This window comes from Staurois parvus, unplaced genomic scaffold (genome assembly GCF_062004578.1).
Source record: "Staurois parvus isolate SC_StPar_1 unplaced genomic scaffold, SC_StPar_1.0 ptg000479l, whole genome shotgun sequence".
Lineage (NCBI taxonomy): Eukaryota > Metazoa > Chordata > Amphibia > Anura > Ranidae > Staurois > Staurois parvus.
Window position 1 is genome coordinate 774,356 of NW_028318275.1, and position 23,686 is coordinate 798,041.

The 23,686-nt window shown below is 43.4% G+C and overlaps 1 protein-coding gene across 1 annotated transcript in view; it reads left to right on the forward strand.

The window, feature by feature from the left end:
* The first annotated feature begins 1,863 nt into the window (after nt 1-1,863).
* LOC149452321 (tetraspanin-15-like) overlaps nt 1,864-23,686 on the forward strand; it is a 216,357-nt gene continuing 194,534 nt past the window's right edge. The window contains exon 1 of the mRNA XM_089689499.1: nt 1,864-2,311. Coding sequence (XP_089545625.1) covers nt 2,222-2,311 — 90 coding nt within the window. The 5' untranslated portion in view covers nt 1,864-2,221. The remainder of the gene's footprint in view (nt 2,312-23,686) is intronic.

Below are 23,686 nucleotides of genomic sequence, written 5' to 3' on the forward strand. Positions count from 1 at the left end.
TTTGTAGTTTTCAGTGAACTACCACGGCACGCCACAGCCGTCCTGTCAGTAAGTATACGAGATGTATGAGGAAGCAGAGATACATTGACAGGTCACAGGGAGATCTGCATGGCACCAGCGATCTGCTGATCTCTGGTGCAATGCTTTAGGCTCCAGAAATAAAAAATATTAAATGCACATTTTTTACCTGCAAAAAATATTATTTATTCTTTTTTGTTAAAAGGTGAACTTATCCTTTGACCTCTTTACGCAGGCCTCCCGACCCTTTAAGGGGTTTCAGATACCGGGAGGCAGGGCGTGGTTTTAGGGTCATGTGACCGCCGTGATTCGCTGTCACATGATCATAAAAGGTCCCGATCGCAAGGGGAGATCAGGACCTTTCCGTGAGACACCGACATATGTGCTGGGAGCGCACAGGACTGGAGAGGACTGCCGATAACCGGCAATTCCTGTTTACATGTGATCAGCTGTGATTGGACACCGTTGATCACATGGTAGAGTTGATCCACCGCGTCCCCCTGTCTCCACCCTGTGATCCACCGCGTGCTCCCACCATGTCTGTCATTTCCCAATACAGTGGGAGGGAAGCGGTTAAATGACCACAGGTAGGGCAGTGGGGCTCTAGGATGTCTGCTTTTAGAAAATATATATTTTTGGGGGGTTTCTGTAATCTTCAGGCCTGAAGGCATTGTTTTAATCGTGTGCAAAAATGTAAATACTCGAGAAAGAAACGGGGGGGGGAGAGAAAGAAAGAGGAGAGAGGGAAAGAGAAAGAGGGAGAGAGAGGGAGGGGAAGAGAGAGGGGTCGGGGGGGAAGAGGGAGAGTGAATGAGAGAGGGGGGGAGAGGGAGGGAGAGGGAAAGAGACAGGGGGAGAGAGAGGGGAGGAGAGGGAAAGAAAGAGGGAGAGGGGGAGAGAGAGGGGAGGAGAGAGAGAGGGGGGAGGGAGAGGGGGGAGATGGAGGGGGGGTTGAGAGAGAGGGGGGGAAGAGACAGGGGGAGAGAGAGGGAAAGAAAGTGGGAGAGGAGGGGGGAGAGGGAAAAAGGGGAGGAGAGATAGGGAGAGAGAGAGAGGGAGGGAGAAAGAGGGGGGGAGAGGGGAAAGGGGTAGAGACAGGGGAGAGAGGGAAATAAAGAGGGAGAGGAGGGGGTGAGAGAAAGGGAAAGAGGGGAGGAGAGATAGGGGGGAGAGAGAGGGAGGGAGAGAGAAAGAGGGGGGAGATAGAGGGGGAAGAGAGAGGGGGGAGATGGAGGGGGGTGGAGAGAAGGGGAGAGGGGGGGAGAGAGGGGGAGAGAGAGGGAAAGAGGGGAGGAGAGATAGGGGGGAAAGAAAGAGGAAGGGAGAGAGAGAGGGGGGAGAGAGGGGGGGTGGAGAAAGGGGGAGAGAGAGGGGGGAAGGGACAGGGGGAGGGAGGGAAAGAAAGAGGGAGAGAAGGGGTGGGGGGGGGCAGAAAGGGAAAGAGGGGAGGAGAGATAGGGGGGAGAGAGAGGGAGGGAGAGAGAAAGAGGGGGGAGATAGAGGGGGAAGAGAGAGGGGGGAGATGGAGGGGGGTGGAGAGAAGGGGAGAGGGGGGGGGAGAGAGAGAGGGAAAGAAAGTGGGAGAGGAGGGGGGAGAGAGAGGGAAAGGGAGGAGAGATGGGGGGGAGAGAAAGAGGAAGGGAGAGAGAGGGGGGGAGAGAGGGGGTGGAGAAAGGGGGAGAGAGAGGGGGGGAAGAGACAGGGGGAGAGGGGGAAAGAAAGAGGGAGAGAAGGGGGGGACAGAAAGGGAAAGAGGGGAGGAGAGATAGGGGGGAGAGAGAGGGAGGGAGAGAGAAAGAGGACAGAGAGAAGGAGGCAGGTGACTGCCATGAGTAGGAGTCAGGATTTATGGTCGGCTCTGTACTCTCTCCCCAGGACACTGATCACCTCTAGCAGACACACAGCTTGTCCTCTCCCCAGCACTAGGTGGCGCCTCTCCGGTGTCGGGGCCATGCCATATCACGGCGTTCGGTTGTATTGTGTGTATTAGGGATCTGCGATGTAGTTGCCCCCTGATGGTGTCGGGGATGGATGAGCGGCGATAAATCAGAGTGCACTGAGATCAGGCTGCTGCCCTGTCCATGTGACGGCTCCGGGCAGGGAAGGGTTAGTGGCGGTGTCCCCTCCCTGTATTCTCTCTCCATACGGAAGTGCTGACAATGAGATCGGAGCTGGGAGCCCCTAACATCTGATCGGAGCAGAGATGTCAGGAGGGGGGGACAAATGGAGGGCCACCCTGCGATTCTACTACTGCATCAAATTCTCCCTGTCCTTCTACTCCACACTGTTCTCGGTGAGTGGATGGGGGGGGGGGGGAGGGGAGCGGTGGATGGATGGGGGGGAGGGGACACAAAGGGGTCACCATACACATGGCTGCTGTGCTGATGATGCATCCGTCCCTCTATATATCATGGTGTGTGGGCTCCTGTCTGTCATGGTGTGTGGATGTCAATGATGGGGTCTCCCATTCTCTATGTGGATGGTGGATCCTTTGTAGTGTGATGATGTGGCCTGTCTTTGTTGCTGTGTGCCAGCAGTGCCCAGGCATTGAGGGTTCCTTCACACCGCCTCCATCATCCACCAGCACAGAGGCACATAGGAAGCCATTGCCTGTTCCTGCGCCCTGAGTGCGCCATACCTGTACGGAGGTGTAAAAATGCGCCATGTCTGACTGTTTTTCAGCGCAACACTCCACATTGTACCAGTGATCGGCAACACAGAGAGCTAAATGAAGGGGCTTTTTTTTGTTACCCTTAACCCCTTCCTATCCATCCCCGGTGGTCCCTGTAAGTGGTTTTATATGCGCGGGGGCAGGATCCTCTGTTTGATTGCAAGACCGCCGTAAGGTGTCGCAGTGGTCACATGATCAGGAGCCCTTCCCACTGCCTCCCATTCATAATGAGGCTGAGAAGGGGAGATTTATCAAAACTGGAGCAATGGTGCATGGCAACCAATCAGATTCTAGCTTTCATTTTCAAAGCTTGAAGTGTATGTTCAAATTTTTACAAAAAATGAAAAGGAAAACTAACATCCTACAACCCGTTCCCCGACCCTCTTCGCCGGTCCCCAGTACTTACATTTGTGGGTGATGAGCTGTCAGTGTCCATGCAGCAGATGTAGCAGTCTGGAGATTTGAAAGCCCCACCCTTCTTCCTCTTCTATTAGGTTGTCCAGGATGGATTAGAGCAATTCTGATTGGTCAAAGTAGTCACGAGGATAACAGGAGCATGCCCTTCTAATAGACCCCGGATGTCTCCATAAAGAGTACCTGTCACTGCCTAACGCTATCACAAGGAGCTTGTTCACCCCTTGTGATAGCAATAAAGTTTGTTACCCCAACATTTGCTATTCTTGATATGTGCCGTCTGCACCATGTACTTGTGTTAAAGAGAAGGCTGTTCTGTTTGTGTGAAATCCCTGGTGTTCCTGCCAGTTCCTCTGCTTTCCTATTAACAACTGGCTATACTAGGCATAGAGCACATCTGTCCCAGTGGGGTCAGTTATCTGGCTGTGCTGGGAGAACAGCCTGTCTGCCCTCCAAATGTCAGACTTGTGCTGACACCCCCCTCTGCACAGCCATTTACTGGGAAAATCAGTGTACTACTGTTTCTATGCCACTTGCTGACAACTCATTTACAACTCCAGGTGTATATAATTTTTTTAAATTTATACAAAAATGTTTTGCCTTTCATTTCTATTTTAAACTAATTGGGTTTTGTTACAAGGTGAGTGTCTATATATACATTAAATGAAAAAAGTGTTCAATAAAAAAATAGAAAAACTGTTAAAAGCACTCTCGTCCCCTGTGTTCGCATGCAAATGCTCATGTAGGTCCCGCGCACATATGTAAATGTTGATTGCACCACATGTGTGGTATCACCGCAAATGTCAGTGGGAACTATAATTCTAGCATCATAGCTCACAAAATTTTACAAAACCCAGAACCCTGCATCCACTATATCTGGTCTCCCACAGTACACAGAACATGGAAGTGCAATGATTTTAGTAAATATAAAGTGCTAAATATCTTTTCTCATCAGCAGTTAGAGCAGTCTTGTGACTTCTATCAGTGTCCAGCAGAGCACTGGTTAAAGCTTGTAGAAGGAGTTTTCATTTTGCTCTAGAAGGCTGCAGAACCCCTGACCTCTGGACAGTGCTGATTGGTCCTGTGCTGATCATGTGCACTCTCCAAAGAAAAAACAAATCTGTAGCAATACACACAACAAACTGAGTATGTGCAGAGTGTCTCCACACACTATGTCTTATCAGGAGATAAGAGGGGGACACTGGAAGAAGGGGAGGATCAGAGAAGTCAAGATCAAACAGCATTTTTACACAATGCAGAGGATTAACTCCTTAGGTTCCACAGTGAGTATAACAAGGATGCTTTACTGAAAATACAGGCTGATTTTACTGTTGTGGGCCTAGTAACACTTTAACTCTAAACTGGTAGCCTGTAAAGTCTTTAAAGCATCACCTAATCACAATTTTAGGTACCGTAGTTTGTTGTGATTTCAAAGGCATGCCCAATTTTAAATCTTGGCATGTGTGGTATCTATTTACACGACACATCATCTATTATAATGTATCAAATAAATGGGCATTACATTGTGTTTATGTGCATTAACATTCATTTAAAGTGTTACCAAACCCACAACAGTAAAATCATTCAGTATATGCAGTAAAGCATACTTCTTATAGTCACTGTGGAACCTGATAGGTTAATCCTCTGCATTGTGTAAAAATGCTGTTTGATCCTGACTTCTCTGATCCTCCCCTTCTTCCAGTGCCTCCTCTTATCTCCTGATAAAACATATCGTGTGGAGACACTGTGCACATGCTCAGTTTGGTGTGTATTGCTAGAGAAAGTTTTTTTTCTTTTTTGGGAGAGTGCATGTAATCAGCACAGGGCCAATCAGCACTGTCCAGACAGAGGTCAGGGGTTCTGCATCCTCCTAGAGCAGAATGAAAACTTCTCCTACAAGCTTTAACCAGTGCTCTGCTGAACATTGATAGAAGTCACAAGACTGCTCTAACTGCTGATGAGAAAAGGTATTTAGCAGTTTATATTTACTAAAATAATTGCATTTCCATGTTCTGTGAACTGTGGGAGGCTAGATATAGTGACTGCAGGGTCCTGGGTTTAGGAACACTTTACGTTTATTTTTTTTCCTGAAAATTTGATAAGCAGCGAAAATATCATGTGAAATGCAACAGCTACCATTTTATTTTCCAGTGCCTCTGCTTTCACAAAATATATAATGTTTGGGGGTTCTAATTTTAACATATATGTGAAAAACTTCAAAATTGCCCTGGTAGGCAAGTGGTTAAATAGCAGAGGCGGGAGGTTTCAGTGGAGCAAAGTCAGTTTTTGAAGCGAAAGCCTACTTTCAGTTTCACTTTATTAGAATGTTTCTTTTTTTTTTAAATTTTGAGATATACGTTCATTTGATGAAATAATGTGATCAGTCTGTGTTAGTCTGCATTCTCACGTGCGTTCACACTTGGTACAATGATTGACATGTGCATTCATTATAAAAGGCACCCTTATGCACATACAGTACATGGCAGACCAAGCACACCTGCCAATGTAAAGAAAAAAAAAAGAGGCAGGTAGGTTTATTCGGCTTGTGAATGCATGTTGAGGGTTCTCTGAAAATGAAAAGGTATGCTCAATGTAACGTGCGTCAACATGCCAAAATATGTGCTTTATTGCAAGCATGGAAATGTACACTAATATAAATGGGACTTTGTCTTTGTTCCTATTTGTGATACTATTTGTAATTTAAAGTGGTTTTAAAGGCTGAAGGTTTTTATCTTCGTGCATTTTATATTCTATGCATGAAGGTAAAAAACCTTCTGTGTACAGCTCCCCTCCCCCAAATACAGTGGGGATTGAAAGTTTGGGCACCCCAGCTAAAAATTTGTATTAATGTGCATAAAGAAGCCAAGGAAAGATGGAAAAATCTCCAAAAGGCATCAAATTACAGATTAGACATTCTTATAATATGTCAACAAAAGTTAGATTTTATTTCCATCATTTACACTTTCAAAATAACAGAAAACAAAAAAATGGCGTCTGCAAAAGTTTGGGCACCCTGCAGAGTTAATATCTTGTACTGCCCCCTTTGGCAAGTATCACAGCTTGTAAACGCTTTTTGTAGCCAGCCAAGAGTCTTTCAATTCTTGTTTGAGGTATCTTTGCCCATTCTTCCTTACAAAAGTCTTCCAGTTCTTTGAGATTTCTGGGCTGTCTGTCACGCACTGCTCTTTTAAGGTCTATCCATAGATTTTCAATTATGTTGAGGTCAGGAGATTGTGAAGGCCATGGCAAAACCTTCAGTTTACGCCTCTTGATGTAATCCCCCGTGGATTTCGAGGTGTGTTTAGGATCATTATCCATTTGTAGAAGCCATCCTCTCTTTAACTTTAGCTTTTTCACAGATGGCATCAAGTTACCATCCAAAATTTGCTGAAATTTTATTGAATCCATTTTTCCTTCTACTTGTGAGATGCTCCCTGTGCCACTGGCTGCAACACAACCCCAAAGCATGATTGATCCAACCCCATGCTTAACAGTTGGACAGAGGTTCTTTTCATTAAATTCTGTGCCCCTTCTTCTCCAAACGTACCTTTGCTCATTCCGGCCAAAAAGTTCAATTTTAACCTTATCGGTCCACAGAACTTGTTTCCAAAATGCATCAGGCTTGTCTATATGTTCATTTGCAAAGTTCAAACGATGATTTTTGTGGTGAGGACGTAGAAGAGGTTTTCCTCTGATGACTCTTCCATGAAGACCATATTTGTACAAGTATCTCTTTATAGTGGAATAGTGTACCACAACTCCAGTGTCTGCCAGATCTTTCTGGAGGGATCGTGCAGTCAAACGTGGGTTTTGAATTGTTTTTCTCACAATCCTGCGAGCTGTTCTGTCTGATAATGTACAAAATCTACTTGCGCTCTTATGTTAAATGATCAATGAATACGCACATATAGCTGCTAACATCTGATCCTGTACCAATAGATCTGATGAAGTATACAAAATGAAGCAAAAAATGATGTAGCGCTAAACAAGAAATAAATAAATGATCTATTAAAATAAATAAATCATACTAAGCACATGGTCAGTATAACAAAGTAACACACTCCTTAACATGTGAAAGGAAAAATTAGTGCGTAATGGAACTAGATAAGTGAGATCTAAAACACATGTGAAACCCCTGCACACAGTGCACATATAAAAAAGTCCAGTGATCCGTATCACATTCCTTCCGCTCATGCAAAATCAATGGACTGTGTATGATCCCACACACCCCGAAGTGCAATCCAAAACCAGCTGAAATGGCCTCTCACCTCCTATCTGCGACCCTGCAGGGCCACAGAGCATGTAATATTACCACTGGATCAAGATAACCTTTCTCTTGGGTAGATGACTTGAAGATATGTCCCCAGTACACTGATTCCACCTCCCCTATAATATCCTTAATGGTCAGATGAGCAGGATGGATCCCAACTCAGATCCCAATAGGATAGAAGAAGAAGACATCCTCCATAGTGTAAAACCGCTTTAATTTTGCTTAAAACTTATTTTTTGCTCCATAAGACGCAGCTGACCATAAGACGCACCAAGATTCTACTACTTAAGTAGATGGAAATAAAATCTAACTTTTGTTGACATATTATAAGAATGTCTAATCTGTAATTTGATGCCTTTTGGAGATTTTTCCATCTTTCCTTGGCTTCTTTATGCACATTAATACAAATTTTTAGCTGGGGTGCCCAAACTTTCGATCCCCACTGTACCTACCTAAGCCCAATCTCGATTCAACAAAATGCACAAGAGCAGTGCCTGTCCCAGCTCTTGCTATCCTCATTGGCTCAGACACAGCAGCAGGTGCCATTGGCTCCTGCTGCTGTCAATCCCAGACAGTGAGGAGGGGATGAGCCCCACTCTTGTGTGTCAATGGACACACAGAGTGGGGCTCGGGGACGAGCAGGCATGAGTGCCCCTATAGCAAGCAGCTTGCTATAGGGGCACTCGACATAAGGGAGGAGCACTGGCAAGGTGCCCAAGAAGAGGAGAATCGGGGCCTCTCTGTACAAAACCATTGCACAGAACAGGTAAGTATAACCTTTTTGTTATTTTTTAAAAATGTTCCTTTAATATCACTTTAATAAAAATAATTTGTAATGTAATACATTTGTAATACTGTATACTGGGAAGCCATATTTGCATAGGACATGTACAGGTTCTTCTTCTGCCTTAGGCCTCATTTACATGGGCGCTGAGGGCCGTAGTCTATGAATAGGCCACTTGTTTATGCGGCTTGAGCCGCCAGGTGCTGCATGCAAGCAGTCCATTCAAGTATATAAGGATGCAGCAGCTGTACAGACACAGCAGCTCATCCCATTTTGATGCTGCTTAAGCTGTGTAAACAAGGCGCTCAATTACGGACTACAACTGTCAGCACCTGTCTGAATGAGGCCTTTTATGCATGTTATCAACAATCATTAATTTTCATGCACTGCCATTGTCAGTGACAGGACCTATAATATGTGTAGATGCATTAAAAATTGGACAGCGCACGAGACTGCATTGCACAGATGTGAACTAGAACTTAAGGCTGGCCATACACTATACAATTTTCTGTCCAATTTCTGCCCAATTTCTGCTAGATTTACCTTCAACTATGTAGTGCAAGGGCTGGCCTAATTGGATACAGTTGAAAGTGTTGTTTAGGTTTGACCTCATATTCTATGGTTTTTGGTAAATCTAAAGCAAAATTCTCCATAAAATTGTATAGTGTATGGCCAGGCTAAACAATGGATAACCTAGATACATGCATTGTTGTTCAATGAAATATACACTATATTGCCAAAAGTATTGGGACATCCCTCCAGATCATTGGTATCAGGTGTTCCAATCACCTCCATGGCCACAGGTGTATAAAATCAGGCAACTAGGCATGCAGACTACTTCTACAAACATTTGTGAAAGAATGGGTCGCTCTCAGAAGCTCAGTGAATTCAAGCGTGGTACCATGATAGGTTGTCACCTGTGCAATAAGTCCATCCGTGAAATTCCCTTGCTACTAAATTTTCCACAGTCAACTGTTAGTGGTATTATAAGAAAGTGGAAGCAACTGGGAACAACAGCAATTTAGCCAATAAGTGGTAGGCCATGTAAAATGACAGAGCAGGGTCAGCGCACAACAAGATTAGCACAAAAACAGTGCGTAGAGAGCTTCAAAGAATGGGTTTCAATGGCCGAGCAGCTGCATCCAAGCCTTACATCACCAAGTGCAATGCACGCCACCACTGGACTCCAGAGCAGTGGAGATGTATTCTCTGGAATGACGAATCACGCTTCTGTGGCAGTCTGATGGACGTACTTGGGTTTGGCGGTTGCCAGGAGAACGGTACTTGCCTGACTGCTTTTGCCAAGTGTAAAGTTTGGTGGAGGGTGATTATGGTGTGGGATTGTTTTTCAGGGGTTGGGCTTGGCCCCTTAGTGCCGGTGAAGGGAACTCTTAAGGCATCAGCATACCAAGACATTTTGGCCAATCTCATTCTGCCAACTTTGTGGGAACAGTTTGGGGATGGTCCCTTCCTGATCTAACATGACTGCGCACCAATGCACAAAGCAAGGTCCATAGAGACATGAATAAGCCAGTCTGGAGTGGAAGAACTTGACTGGCCTATACAGAGTCCTGACCTCAATGCAATTCACCTTTGAGATGAATTAGAGCAAAGATTGTGAGCCAGGCCTTCTCATCCAACATCAGTGCCTGACCTCACAAATGCGCTTCTGGAAGAATGGTCAAACATTCCCATAGACACACTCCTAAACCTTGTGGACAGCCTTCCCAGAAGAGTTGAAGTTGTTATAGCTGCAAAGGGTGGACCAACTCAATATTGAACCCTACGGACTAAGACTGGGATGCCAATAAAGTTCATGTGCGTGTAAAGGCAGGCATCCCATTACTTTTGGCAATATATTATAGGTGTGAATGGGCCCAAAAAAGAAATAGGGGGCTGATACCTTTTAAAAGGGAAACTATATGAGCCCAATCACACCTACACGTGTGCATTACCATATGTGCTGCAGTGCACACAGAGCATTGTGAATCCAGCCTAAATATGAAACTGTGTGCATTGCAGTGTGCTGCTTTCTGTTGTGCATGGAGACCACTTAGATAATTGTTTCTAATAATAATAATTATTTTGAACTGCTGTGAAAAGTGAGGTGTCGGACTGGGTGATTCGACTCAGAACCTCACCTACATTGTTCCAGTTGGATATATAATTGTACCCATGCTTTGAATTTGATAATAAAGAGAGTTCCACTGGAAAAGATCATTTATAATGGGTTTGTATATAATTTCCTTAATTATCAGGACTAAAAATAAGTGTACTCTTCCTGTTTTCTGTGTCATGTTGCTCATCAAGAACAAAGGGTGTCGATATACAGTGAATATAAAAAGTCTACACACCCCTGTTAAAATGTCAGGTTTCTGTGATGTAAAAAAAATGAGACAAAGATAAATCATTTCAGAACGTTTTCCACCTTTAATGTGACCTGGATGTATGCTTTGGGTCGTTGTCATGCCAAAAGATGAAGTTCCTCTTCATGTTCAGCTTTCTAGCAGAAGCCTGAAGGTTTTGTGCCAATATTGACTGGTATTTGGAACTGGTCATAATTCCCTTTACCTTGACTAAGGCCCCAGTTCTAGCTGAAGAACAACAGCCCCAACGCATGATACTACCACCACCATGCTTCACTGTGGGTATGGTCTTCTTTTGGTGATGTGCAGTGTTGTTTTTGCGCCAAACATATCTTTTGGCATTATGGCCAAAAATTCTGCAGAATTCTGGTCAACAACCAGGTAGCAGAAGTACCAATACAGAAGTCAGAAGCAGGGTCAGGAGCCAGGCCAGAGTCGATATCAGACAAGCAACAGAGGAACCAAGACAGAAGGCAGGGGAAGAAGTCATGGTCATCAACAGGCTATCAGGATAAAGCAGGAGGCAAGCTGGGTCAATGAATCTAGAGTCAAGCTGGGTCAACCACGAGATAGCAGGATATGGGACTGGTCACAGGAGCTGACGGTCACTCAGTTGTGCTGTGCTTTAAATAGCTCTCTGGATACCAAAAGCCAGTGCTCACTCGTGGATACATGCACATCTTTTACTATCCACTGGACAACAAACAGCACCATGTGTGTGTGCAGACCTTAAGGCACAACCATACACTTGATCGTCTTGAAACTGGCTACTAGGCCTGAACACTGTCACAGGGGAACAGATGCCATGCCTGGAAGGTAGAGGAGTTGTTGCTGGCTGTGGAGGATCAAGAAGCTGCAAGGGAGTGCAGGTTAGGGTAGCATGGGGGGAAGGGGGGCTGTAGGATGCCTTATGCACAGACACTATCACTTTGTCCTACATGGGCAATGTGGCTGTGTCTCCTTAAACCTCATCATGTAAGAGAATGTTGTTTACACAGCTCAATAGTTGAAGCTGAAATTTTCATACACAAATAAATGGGTTAGAAGTGACTTACAGCGACCCATGCCGGTTTGAAATGCACCATCTGAAGTTTCCTTTGAAGTGAACCTTTAAGCCAGGGGTGCTCAACCTGTGGCCCTTGGAGCCTTCTGAAGGGGCCCTTGACCTCAAACCAGGGAAGCACATGTCTGGTGTTGACAACTATTATCCTTCGGGTTTGGTGCGCTTTCTGAGGGTAGGAGTTTTGGTGCGTCCACAGCCACAAGATATAATAGAAGTTTACGGCAAAGTGCAGCTAACCTGCAGGTGCACTGTGCTGCATCCACTGACCAGTGTGAAAGCAGCCTTATAGGGGCTAAGGACAGTAAGGACTCATTTCATTTGCAGTTTCGGGGGTGGTAAAACCCTATAGATTAGATGTGTTTTTAAGTTGAAATATGACAAGAAAAAAAAGAATAAGGAATGTAGCATATGTGGCCTATTTTACACCCAGGGCTGCTCAATATAACAAAATTTCCTTTTTTTAGTAATAATGAAATAAAAACATAAAATAAATGTAGACAGGGAGAGCTGTTGTGACCCTTAACATTGGTGGTTAGTGGAAGAGACCCCCCTTATAATGGTGGTCAGTGGGAAAAGCGAACCCTCATATAGATGGCCAGTGGGAGAAGTGGACACTTATATTGTTGGCCAGTCTAAGAAGGGGCCCTTATATTGATGGTCAGTGGGAGAAGGACTCCATTATGTTAGTGGTCAGTGGGAGAAGGGGCCCCTTTTATTGGTGGTCAGTAGAGGAGAACCCCTTACATTGGTGGCCATTGGGAGAAGGACTCTCTTATTGGTGGCCAGTGGGAGATGAACTCCCTTATATTGGTGGTCAGTGGGAAAAGGGGCCCCTCTGTATTGGTGGTCATTGGGGGAAAGCCCCCTTATGTTGGTGATCAGTGGGAGAAGGACTCTTATATTGGTGGCCAGTGGGAGATGGACTGCTTTTTGCTTGTGGCCAACGGGAAAATGAGTCTCTTATATTGGTGTTCAGTAGGAGAACTCCCTTATATTGATGGCCAGTGGTAAGAATGTCCCTTATATTGGTGTTCAATGGGAAGAACACTCCCCTTACAAATACAATAGCAAAAAAAGATAATTGTTGCCAGAAGTTACTTATAAGAAAGTCATAATTTGTTTACTTCTCAGGGAACCCGAAGCAAAAGCTAGAGGAACTCTAGGAATCCACTGAACCTTGGTTGTAAAAGGTGGCTCTAAGGCCTCATGCACCCTGGGTGTCAAAAACGCCACTTTTAGGAGCAGCTTGATTTTTTTTGCCTCTAAACTCCCCTCCATGCAGATATAGGTGCTTCCAAGCATTTAGAGGAAGATTAACCTCAGATTCAGCACATTCAGGAGAGGAGCGTTTTGACCCTAAAAAATGCCTGACCAGGGGCGGACTGACAACTCATGCCCCCCCCCCCCCCGGGCAATAGGGGATCATGGGGCTCTGTATCCTTGCCCAAACTCAAAAAAGACTATAAAAAGGTACCAGGGGCATCTCATGGGGCCCCCTACTGACCCTGGGCCCTCGAGCAGTGCCCAAGTTTCCAAATGGTCAGTCCGCCCCTGTGCCTGACACACCTAAGCGTTCATTCATTTCAAGGGCAGGAATAAATTAATATTCTGGCCAATGGAATATATGAACAGCCAAGTGCTTGGCGTTCCTAAATGCATTTGCAAAAACATGGCTTTAGGCAGGTTTTTTTTTTTTACGCTTCTCCTCTCCTGCGTGGAGAAAGGCATTTAGAAGAGCAGGGCTAATGCCCATTGTGCATGGGGCCCAAATCTACAGATTTTTCGCTAAACATAGCCTCTACTTCTGCATTCGTTCATCATGTGATATTCTTGCTTGTCACAGGCTTGCTATGAAAAAAGTTTAGCCACAACCTGAATTGCTTTAATTCACTGTCATCGTCATTATTATTATTATAATTATTACTAAGGTGTTTGTTATTTCTTTAAAGACAGCTGACATGCAAAGCAAGCAGCAGACAAGAAAATTAGACACAAGAAACAGAGATTAATATAAGCCGTGCCAAGAAATCTTCTTTTTCCGTGTGCCAGGGAATCTAATTAATAAACCTCAAACACAGCATTATCAATGGCTTATTTGTGAATGTGGCTGAGAACACATTCAAATGTTTGGTTATAATTTCTGCAACCTCTCTAGTAAAATTAACTGGCAATATGTAGTTACGGGAGCCTTCTTTTCATACCCCTAATAATGGTCCTGTTGAGCTATGCTGATTGCAAATGAACTTTGTGCAGCTGCAGTTCTGGGAATTATTGCACTTATTTATTTAGACGGGTGGCTGGACTGCAACATTCAGATGCGACTAAACTGTGCTTCGGGACACCGCAGCTCTCTGTGCTATGGCCAAAAACTGGACAGTTAACTATGCCCAGTTTGTGGGTAGCCAAAAGCGCCATCTCTGGGCACAAATTGTCTGTATCCAAGGCAAGTCAGAGCCCGTAATCACTTGAGTGGTTCCATGCCATTAGCAGTGGCACCGGCCATTGGTTTTTACAAGTTACAAATCCGACTACACCGCTGCTAGTCATGGCTGTTCTCACACAGTGTCTGCAAGGAAGTAATTTCTCCACTGGCAAGAATCGCAAATTCAAAAAGTCCCCGATCCTTTAGTAAAATTGCGGCGCACTGTTTGGCACACAAAAATATATGTGTTTACCAATGCTTGGGGTACCATTAAGAATTAATGGCACCCCCGTATGTCTGCTAAGGACTAAGGATCAACTTTTTTTATGTGTGTCGGGAACACGTGTGATTTTGTGCGTGTTTCCAAAACACATAGATGTGAACCAAGACTAGTAAATAATACTGAGTAATATATGAGTAATATGAGTAAGGGCTCCTTCACACCATATGCAGGTGAACCCATTTTTAAATGCAGTACGAATGCATACGCAAGAAAAATGATTGTATTTCAATGAGCCTAGAGTATACCATTGTGGTGCTTTTACATGTATTTAAATACATATAGCGTGCTGTACTTTATCTTTTTTTTTTTTTTTGGTGGAACACAAATGCAAATCAGTAAAAAAAAACAATACTGGCAAAACGTTCAACGCACTCATGCTGTAAACACATGTAAATGCGCACGTGAAACCAACCATTGAATGCAGAGATTACGGTGTAAACGAGGTTTACAATTTAGAACTGAACAAGTACCAATGCGTTTTGTGACGTGGGGTAAATTCAGTTTTATACTTTTCCCTGACGGTACTTTCCAGAGGTTACTGGTCTGTTCACAGCTGAACTCCCTACAAATGTAAAAGATACAAATTAATATATTTCTGTATTCATTAAAGCAATACTAAGTCGTCATGCACACTGGACGTTTTTACAGCTTCTGTTTCTGGCTTTTGTCATTTTTTTCTACAGCCAGTAAACTCCCCAGCATGTTATCCTATGTGTCCATGCACACATAGGCTTTAATCAGCGTTTTTTGGCAGGGATGTTTTTTTGGCTGGAAAAAATCCCCAGAACTAGTGGGTTTCTAGAGGAGTTTTTTAGCTGTAAAAACGCAGTAAAATGCAGCAAACCAGCGTTTTTGGGCATTTTTTTTATAGCAAAAATTTTTTACATCATTTTGTGTAAAAAATGCAAATGCAGAAAACTGCGGCAAAATGCTATAGCAAAAGCGCTAAAAAATGCTGAAAAACTCACGTTTTTAACAGACTTTACACAGCTAACGCTACCAGAGTTATTAAAACGCCTAGTGTGCATGGAGCCTAAAGGTTCAGTTTTTGTTTTGTTTTTTTTAAATAAAATAACAAACATGTTTTACCTTTTGTGTGCAGTGGTTTTGCACAGAGCATCCCGAATCCTGTTCTTCTTGGGTCCCCTGCTGGCGCCCCTGCCTCCTCCTTTCTGTCAGGTGTCCCCATAGCAAGCAGCTAGCTATGGGGGAACCCGAGCAGGAACGCTCCTGAGCTCCTTGTGTCCATTCACGTCCCCTCATTCTCCTCATTGGCTCACTGGCTGTGATTGACAGCAGCGGGAGCAAATGGCTCTTGCTGCTGTCTCAGCTAATGAGGAGGCAGAGACCCAGGACAGCTTAGGTTCTCATGCACATTGCTGGATCGTGATGGGGCTCAGGTAAGTATTAGGGGGGCTGCTGCGCACAGAAGGTTTTTTACCTTCATGCATAGAATACATGAAGGTAAAAAACCTTGAGCCTTTACAACCACCTTAATATATCATTAAAAGGCATATTATTAAATACAAACAGTGTAAAGTACCTGAAATTATTCTGGTATCAGGTTCTTGTAGTCCCTGAACAACAAAGCTCTGAGTGGAGGAGGGAAAACAGCACAAGTAGCCAATCAGCATAATGTGCTGAGAAGCATGTTGAGAGTTGGAGAAATCAGAGTTACAGAGAAACAAGTTGTCACTGTGCTGCTTCTCTTATCACTGTCCAGTCACAGGCTGGGAGCAGGTCCATGATATAGTGAGTTGAAAGATATTGGCCGTCATTCAGCTTTGACGACTAGGGATGAAATGAAGTACTGTAGGGGACAGCTGCAAATTAAAGGTAAATATTGCAGCAAATGTCTTTTTTGTCTCTAATGGACCTTGTTGGGCTGTGTTGTTGGTCTCTGCTGCAGAAATACTAATCTTCTTAAACAGTATCTGGGGTGGTAGTGTTAGATCAGGGGCTTGGAAGATCTGTTGGAGTAGAATCGGGTGCGGGAAAAGGGTTGCCAAAGCCTGTATATGGTAGTATACATTTGCATAGGAGAAGATCTGAACTTCTCAGAAGAGGATATTACTGGACCTTAGTACAGGCTTGGTACGGCAGGATGACCTGTTGGACTTCAGTTATGCCAGTATAAAGAACATAAGCCCTGGACATGGTTCTTTGTTCTGATTTCATGGCGCTTTTTTAGTTTTGACCAAATTGTACTTCTAACTTTATATGTTAACTTCAATCTCTAATTTGCCATGTCTATGAAAACTTTGTGCTGTATGATGTTAAGAAAGTTTTGAAGCATTTTGGCCATTTGCTGCTGTTGAACTCTATAATTATAACCAAGTTCTCTGTAATCTGTCTCATCCAATGTGATTTTAGGATTCCACAGGGATTTGCAATATCCTGTGTCCTTTGACGTCAGTAATGTTTCTTGTTGCCGTTTTAGAGTCTCCTTCTATTTTCTGAATTAAGTTTATTCATTATATTATTACTCCCTTCTCTGAGCAGCAAATACATCTTCTCTGGTCACCTTTCCATCATTTATTCCTCTTCGACACTGGGCAGGCTCTGCTAGGAGTCTGCTTGCTCAACGGGGGATCTGTCCGCTGATCCCCGCTGATCCCCGTTGAGCAGGCGGGTGGCTGGTCTGTGTCTGATCCGCTTATGCAGAGCGGACACAGACACAGCCAATCTCCTCTGCAGGCAGTCGGATGTAAATGGACCGCCTGTCCGTTTGCACTTAACTGCCATCCGATCTGATCCACTAGATGGAAGGGGATTCCCATCTGTCTGTTTTTAGATTGAATGTCTGCCGGGGGAAACTGACACATGTCCATTAACACCTGCCGCTTCTTAGAGTAGAATGGAGGGTCTGATCAGGTCCGTCTAAAAAACTGACAGGCAAACCCGATAAGTCTGCTCGCTTGAAAGGGGCCTTGTCTAGATGGAACTTTTTAATAGACAAAATTTGCACTGCAATGTTCTTTATTTTTTCATTTAACATTTGAGAAAATGGGATACATTCCAAAAATAAGGTACAAAAACAATAATATACAGTCTTTACATTGTGGTTGTGGTAATACAATTTGGGGAAGACAATGCTCATAAGATTGTTGAAAATAAGAACATACACCGCAGTATTTGTGATGTCCAAACCAATGAGTTGCACGTGGCCTCCATATGTCACCAATGCTGATGAAATGTTTGTCATATTAAGCATAGTGTAAAAGTGGGGAGAGGTAGGAAATAAGAAAGCAAGGTGTCTCAGGCAGGGGAAAATGGGAGAACAAAAAAAAAATGGCAGGGTGGGAGATGTAGGGGTAATGAGTAGGAGGAGGAACGGGAACCTGCATGACAGTTTTAACCTTCCTGGCAGTAATCCCGAATGTGACTCGGGGTTAATTTACAGTACCAAAAGCGGTAACCCTGAGCCACACTCGGGATTATACTGCAGTGCTTGTCCTGCGATCCCCCGATCCTTACCTTGTCCTGCGATCCCCCGATGTCCTCCTGCTGTGTCCTCCGGCCATGTCCTCCGGCCGATGCCGGCAAACGTCTTCCGGGTTCCGTTCCCTGCGAGCGTTGGGACGCAAGGGGGTGGAACTGGTGGGAAATTGAATAAAGTAAAAATATGACATACACGCAATACATTGTAATCTGTTAGGATTACATTACTGTATCAAACCATTTGTCCCGAGTGCTTTGTCCTGTGCCCTGTCTGCACTTTTACTGTTCTTTCTGCCTGGAAACTTGAGAATGTCCATGGCATCCAAAAAACATCCCTTTAGGTCAAAAGCGGTTTTAGACCAGGTAGAAAACAGCGATAGTGAATTAGAACTACTTGCAGAATTAAGCAATAGTGATTCGTGGGGAAATCCGTCATCAGACACTGAAAGTGATGACAGTGACTATTCTGCGACTGAGCTCAGTGATGTGCGAACTTGGTGCTCTATTTGAAATTTCAGTATTTTTGGTTTGATTATTGAATTAAATTTATTATTATTATATTATTATTTTTTATAATTATTTATTATATTATAATTTATGATTTCGTGTTTCAAATTTTATCATACCCGGGATGTTTACTAGACTCTTGTTCAGACAGATTTAAGTGAGTTATTCCTCAAAATTACAGGCCTTCAATAAAAAATAAAAAATTTCCATGCAAAACAATGTATTGCTTTGACATTCAAAAATATTCATTAGTTAGATAGCCAGGGAGGTTAATAGACTTCCAGGCAAATACACAACTATGTTTATAAATAACAAACTCTGCAGAACTAATAGGAAGCTCCATGTAGCTTTATGAACAGGCAGGTGTAAAGAGCTTGTGACCATTCACATCCACCAACCTCTGAGTTTGTCCAGGTCCAGAAAAGCTAAGGACTTTTTCCAGTTTTCCAGACCTAAACGTGATGGATTAAATGTAGCCTGATATAAACAGACACAATTCCATCTACATCCAGCTACCTATAGAGCCATCAAAGTTCTACCACAGTGCGCTATCAAAATGTGGACACAAACTGAATGAGCACCACACGTGTCCCAAAAGTGACATCCATACCGCTCAACTCTTGTTCAGCAGGGAATTAGTTCACAAATCCCCTGCTGAACCGAGAGCAGTGCCCTATGTGAAAGGACCCTAAGGACTTGTTCATCCTATAAGGTGACCCGCATTTTTCCATACTGGATAAATTCGGGTCACCATAGGCACATAGAAAACAATTGTTTCCAATGTGCCCCGTTCACACCATAATGCCGGTGTGATATGAGGTGCGTTGAAGTGCGGAAAAGCTCAGTCAATTAGAAATCTCTTTGTATTTATTAGCAGGGAATTAGTTCACAAATCCCCTGCTGAACCGAGATCAGCGCCCCATGTGAAAGGACCCTAAGGGCTTGTTCATCCTGTAAGGTGACCCGCATTTTTCGACACTGGATAAATGCAGGTCACCACTAGGCACATAGAAAACAATTGTTTCCAATGTGCCCCATTCACACCACAATGTCGGTGTGATATGAGGTGTGTTGAAGTTCGGAAAAGCTCAGTCAATTAGAAATCCCTTTGTATTTATTAGCAGCATAGTGGCTAAATGGTTAGCACTTCCACCTGGCAGTACTAGGGTTGTTGGTTTGAATCCCAGCCACGGCACCTCCTGCCTGTAGTTTGCATGTTCTCCCTGTGCCTGCATGGGTTTCCTCTGGGTACTCTGGTTTCCTCTGACACTCCAAAGACATTCTGGTAGGTGAATTGGACCATTCATTGGTCTAGGCTGGGCTAATGTAAGTATGTAAAAATATCCATACCTGGAATTCTTTAAAAGACCAAACAACAGCAAATTGAGCAAAGAGTAGTTAATTGGTAGTTAGCTTGGTTCACACTGCCGCAACTTAGGATCTGACTTGTGAGAGCTCAAGTCGCATGACATGTGAAATATCATGTTAGTCAATGCAATGAGAGTGATCTTAATTAGCACTACTGAAGTCTCTCTGACTTTAGAAAAGCTTCTATCCAACTTGTGCCCATAGACTTTAATGGAAGTCTCCTCCAAGTTGGATCCTCATCTATATTGATGTGATTTGGACATTACTGAAAGATTACCAAGGCATTTGCTGAAAGTTGCTTCAGGGTCGCTTCAAAGTGGTACTCAAGTTGCCTGGCAAAGTCGCACCGTAAGTCGTGCAACTTTCAGGTCACAGTAGTGTGAACCAAGACTAAAAGTTATGACAAGGAGATTAGGAGTGTACTTTTTAATTAACTGTTTGTTCAGTTTATTTATAGATTAAAGGATAAGTTCACCTTTTTTTTTGCAGGTAAAAAAATGTGCATTTACTATTGGACTGGAAAGCATTTCACAAGCGATGAGCAGATCGCTGGTGCTATGCAGAACTCCTGCAGCCTGTCAGTGTAGGCTGTCAGCCCATACATCGTATGGATAGACAGTTGCACACTGAGAGGAAGAATCAACTACCACAGTTCTCAATAGCGCCATTGTCTTTAATTGAGAACTACAAGCCAACATCTGCAAAGGATGTCAGTTCTCGCAGTTGATTCGTTCACAGAACTCTGTCCCATTCACAGAGCTCCACCCACACAGCCACATTCTTTTCAAAAAGTGACAGCTGGTACAGGGATCTTCTCCCCATACTGCTGTTACACAGAGGGCTCGGATCACTGAGCCGCTGCAGGAGCAGGAACATTTTACATGTTCCAGAAGGTGAACTTATCCTTTAAATCCAGTCATGAAAGCTTTCATTTATGAATATTTCGCAATAGGATATTGTACCACGTTGTGTATCCAAATGCCTTTTCAAAGCCAGATGTTACCTTGTAAAAGTAGAAGTGCCATCATCACTGTGCTGTACAAAGCCTGTACAGAGAGCAGAGCTGTGGGAGGGGCTCAGCAGGCCCCACCCACTTCAGGCTTCCTGCAGAAAACTACAGGAGGGGGCGGAGACAAGACCAGTCACCCTGCACAAGGAGAGAAAGCAGCAATGACTGTCTTTATTACAGGAGGCAAAATCTCACAAATCTGGAAGAAATACATGAATCACACCAAGATTCAAGGAAGAAAACACATGACTTGTATATAGACAGTATGTGCTTATCCCTGAATTCAGCTGTACTGTATATCAATTGCACCGTATCAGAATTCAACTTTCATTGCCAGACAGTCCTCAGAAAAGCAATATACAGTCTCTGATGTGTTGCTTTTCTGTGCATATAACCATCACCCATATCAATGCACATAATTCAAGAGGCTGGATACTTCTACTAGATAAGTGGCCATCACAACTCTGTATTAGAAATATGTATATTTTGAAAGGTCATTTTGAGTTTCCTCGCATCGGCTGCACAGTGTGGAGCTGTGAATGGCACGGCTCTATAGAACGCATTTATTTTCAGAGTCTTTAAAAGCTTTTGTAGATAAAAGTCAGCCTGTGCCGACTTGTTGACTGACGTGCTTATATAGCTTTTTTTCCCTCTTTATATTAAACGTAATCCATTTCTTTAGCACCCTGCAGATGATTCTCATTACACTGGATGCTCCCTGCACTGAGAGGGTCAGGGATTGTAGTAAATAAGAAGCTCTCACTATCTTTGATATTGTCACATCTGCTTTTGTCAGACAAGCTATTGCAGGCTGGGACACGAGGATTGCTTACTAAGGAAAGAGCCACAGTTCCAGCATTGACCTAATGAGCTCTGTAGTGAGGTTTTGTCTGTGAGGATTTCCACACTATTAACTCATGTCAGATTTTCAATATTCAGAACTGCAGCCAACAATATATCAAAGCAGAACCAAGCTCTCTCAACCAACATGAACTATTTTTCAACCGTATGCTGCTAGCATTAGTAAATAGTAAGTTATAGTATATTCATTTGTTTTATACTTTTTCTTTAGATTTCCTCAGTTGCTTCCTGGTTTCTGGCCTAGGCCAAAATGATGTCATGCATCCCAGGAGTCTTCAGGAGGGGCCTCCTGCTTACATGCCTGAGCTAAGGGCAGATGGATTCCAGGAAGTAAATTCTCCATTAATCATCTGCCCTTACTTAAAGTGTTACTAAACCCAGGACCCTGCATTCACTATATCTGGTCTCCCACAGTACACAGAACATGGAAATGCAATTATTTTAGTAAATATAAACTGCTAAATACCTTTTCTCATCAGCAGTTAGAGCAGTCTTGTGACTTCAGCAGAGCACTGGTTAAAGCTTGTAGGAGGAGTTTTCTTTCTGATCTAGGAGGATGTGAAACCTGTGACCCTGTCTGGACAGTGCTGATTGGCCCTGTGCTGATCACATGCGCTCTCCCAAGGAAAAAAAAAACCTCTAGCAATACACACCAAACTGAGCACGTGCATGTGACCAGGGATTCAGTCTGTATCAGGTGGATATTTCAACAACAGGAGGGGCAGAGAAGAAAGGATCAAACAGCCTGTTTACACGATGCAGAGGATTAACCTCTTAGGTTCCACAGTGAGTATAACAAGCATGCTCTACTGTATATACAGACTGATTTTACTGTTGTGGGTTTAGTGACACTATAACCATTTCAATACCGGGCAATTTTACACCTTCCTGCCCAGGCCAGTTTTCACGTTTCAGCGCTCTCACACTTTGAATTACAATTGCGCGGTCATACAACATTGTACCCAAACTAAAATTTTATCATTTTCTTCACACAACTAGAGCTTTCTTTTGGTGGTATTTAATCACCGCTGGGGTTTTTATTTTTTGCTAAATTAACAAAAAAAGACCAAAAATTTTGAAAAAAAAACACGTTTTTCTTTGTTTCTGTTATAAACGTTTACAAATAAATAATTGTTCTTCATAAATTTAGGCCGAGATGTATTCTGCTACATGTCTTTGGTGAAAATAACCCAAATTAGGATGTATTATTTAGTTTGTAGGCAAGTTATAGAGTTCACAAACTATGGTATAGATCTGAATATTGATCAATCCTGAAGTACTGACAGCCAATCTAATTTCTTGAGGTCCAAGAAAGTCAGAATAGTACAGATATCCCCAAATGACCCCTTTTTGCAGAGTAGACAGTCCGACGTACTTCATAAGAGGCATGGTGAAATTTTTTTTGTCATAATTTTTTGGAAAATTAAAAAATTAAAAAAATTATTTTCACTATTTTTTTTTTACATACTGTCACCAGTGCAGTACAGCGTCATCATGTAACTAGCATAGCGGTGAACAGGGACACTGACTGGTGACAGTATGAAAGAAAAAAAAATATATTTTTTTTTATTATTTTAAATTTTTTATTACTTTTTTTTTATTTTGTTTAAGATTTTTTTTCATATTTTACTATGACCAAAGTAGTACAATGTTACCATAGTAACACTGTACTACTTTGGGGAAGTGATCAGTATTTTTTTTTTTTACACAATTTGCTTATAGCAAAGAATTACTTTGCTATAAGCAAGCATTTACCTGAATGACATCGATTCATTCAGGTTTTTTTTTTGTTTTTTTTTGTGCTTAGCTGTGATTTGGCCACAGCTAATCACATGACATGCTGTGACCATTCACAGCTAGGCAGTAGTATACAATGGATGGCATGAATGAAGCCATCCATTGTATACAACTGTCATGTGACCTGCTGTGATTGGTCACATGGTACCAGCAACGGGGGCCGGTACTCAGATCTGTCATCGGCCGTGTCCGAGGTAAACGGCCGGTGACAGATGGCGCTGCTGCGCGGCTCTGCAACAGTGCGAACTGCGCATGTGCGGGAGGACGCCAAATGGCGTATACCCCGGAAAGCTGCAGCATTTTTGCGGCCGCCAAACGGCTATAGGCGGGGCGGCTAATTGATAGGATCCTAGGGGGTATTTTTCTAACTGATTTCTCAACAAAATAAAGCATGGAGACATGGGTGGATGGG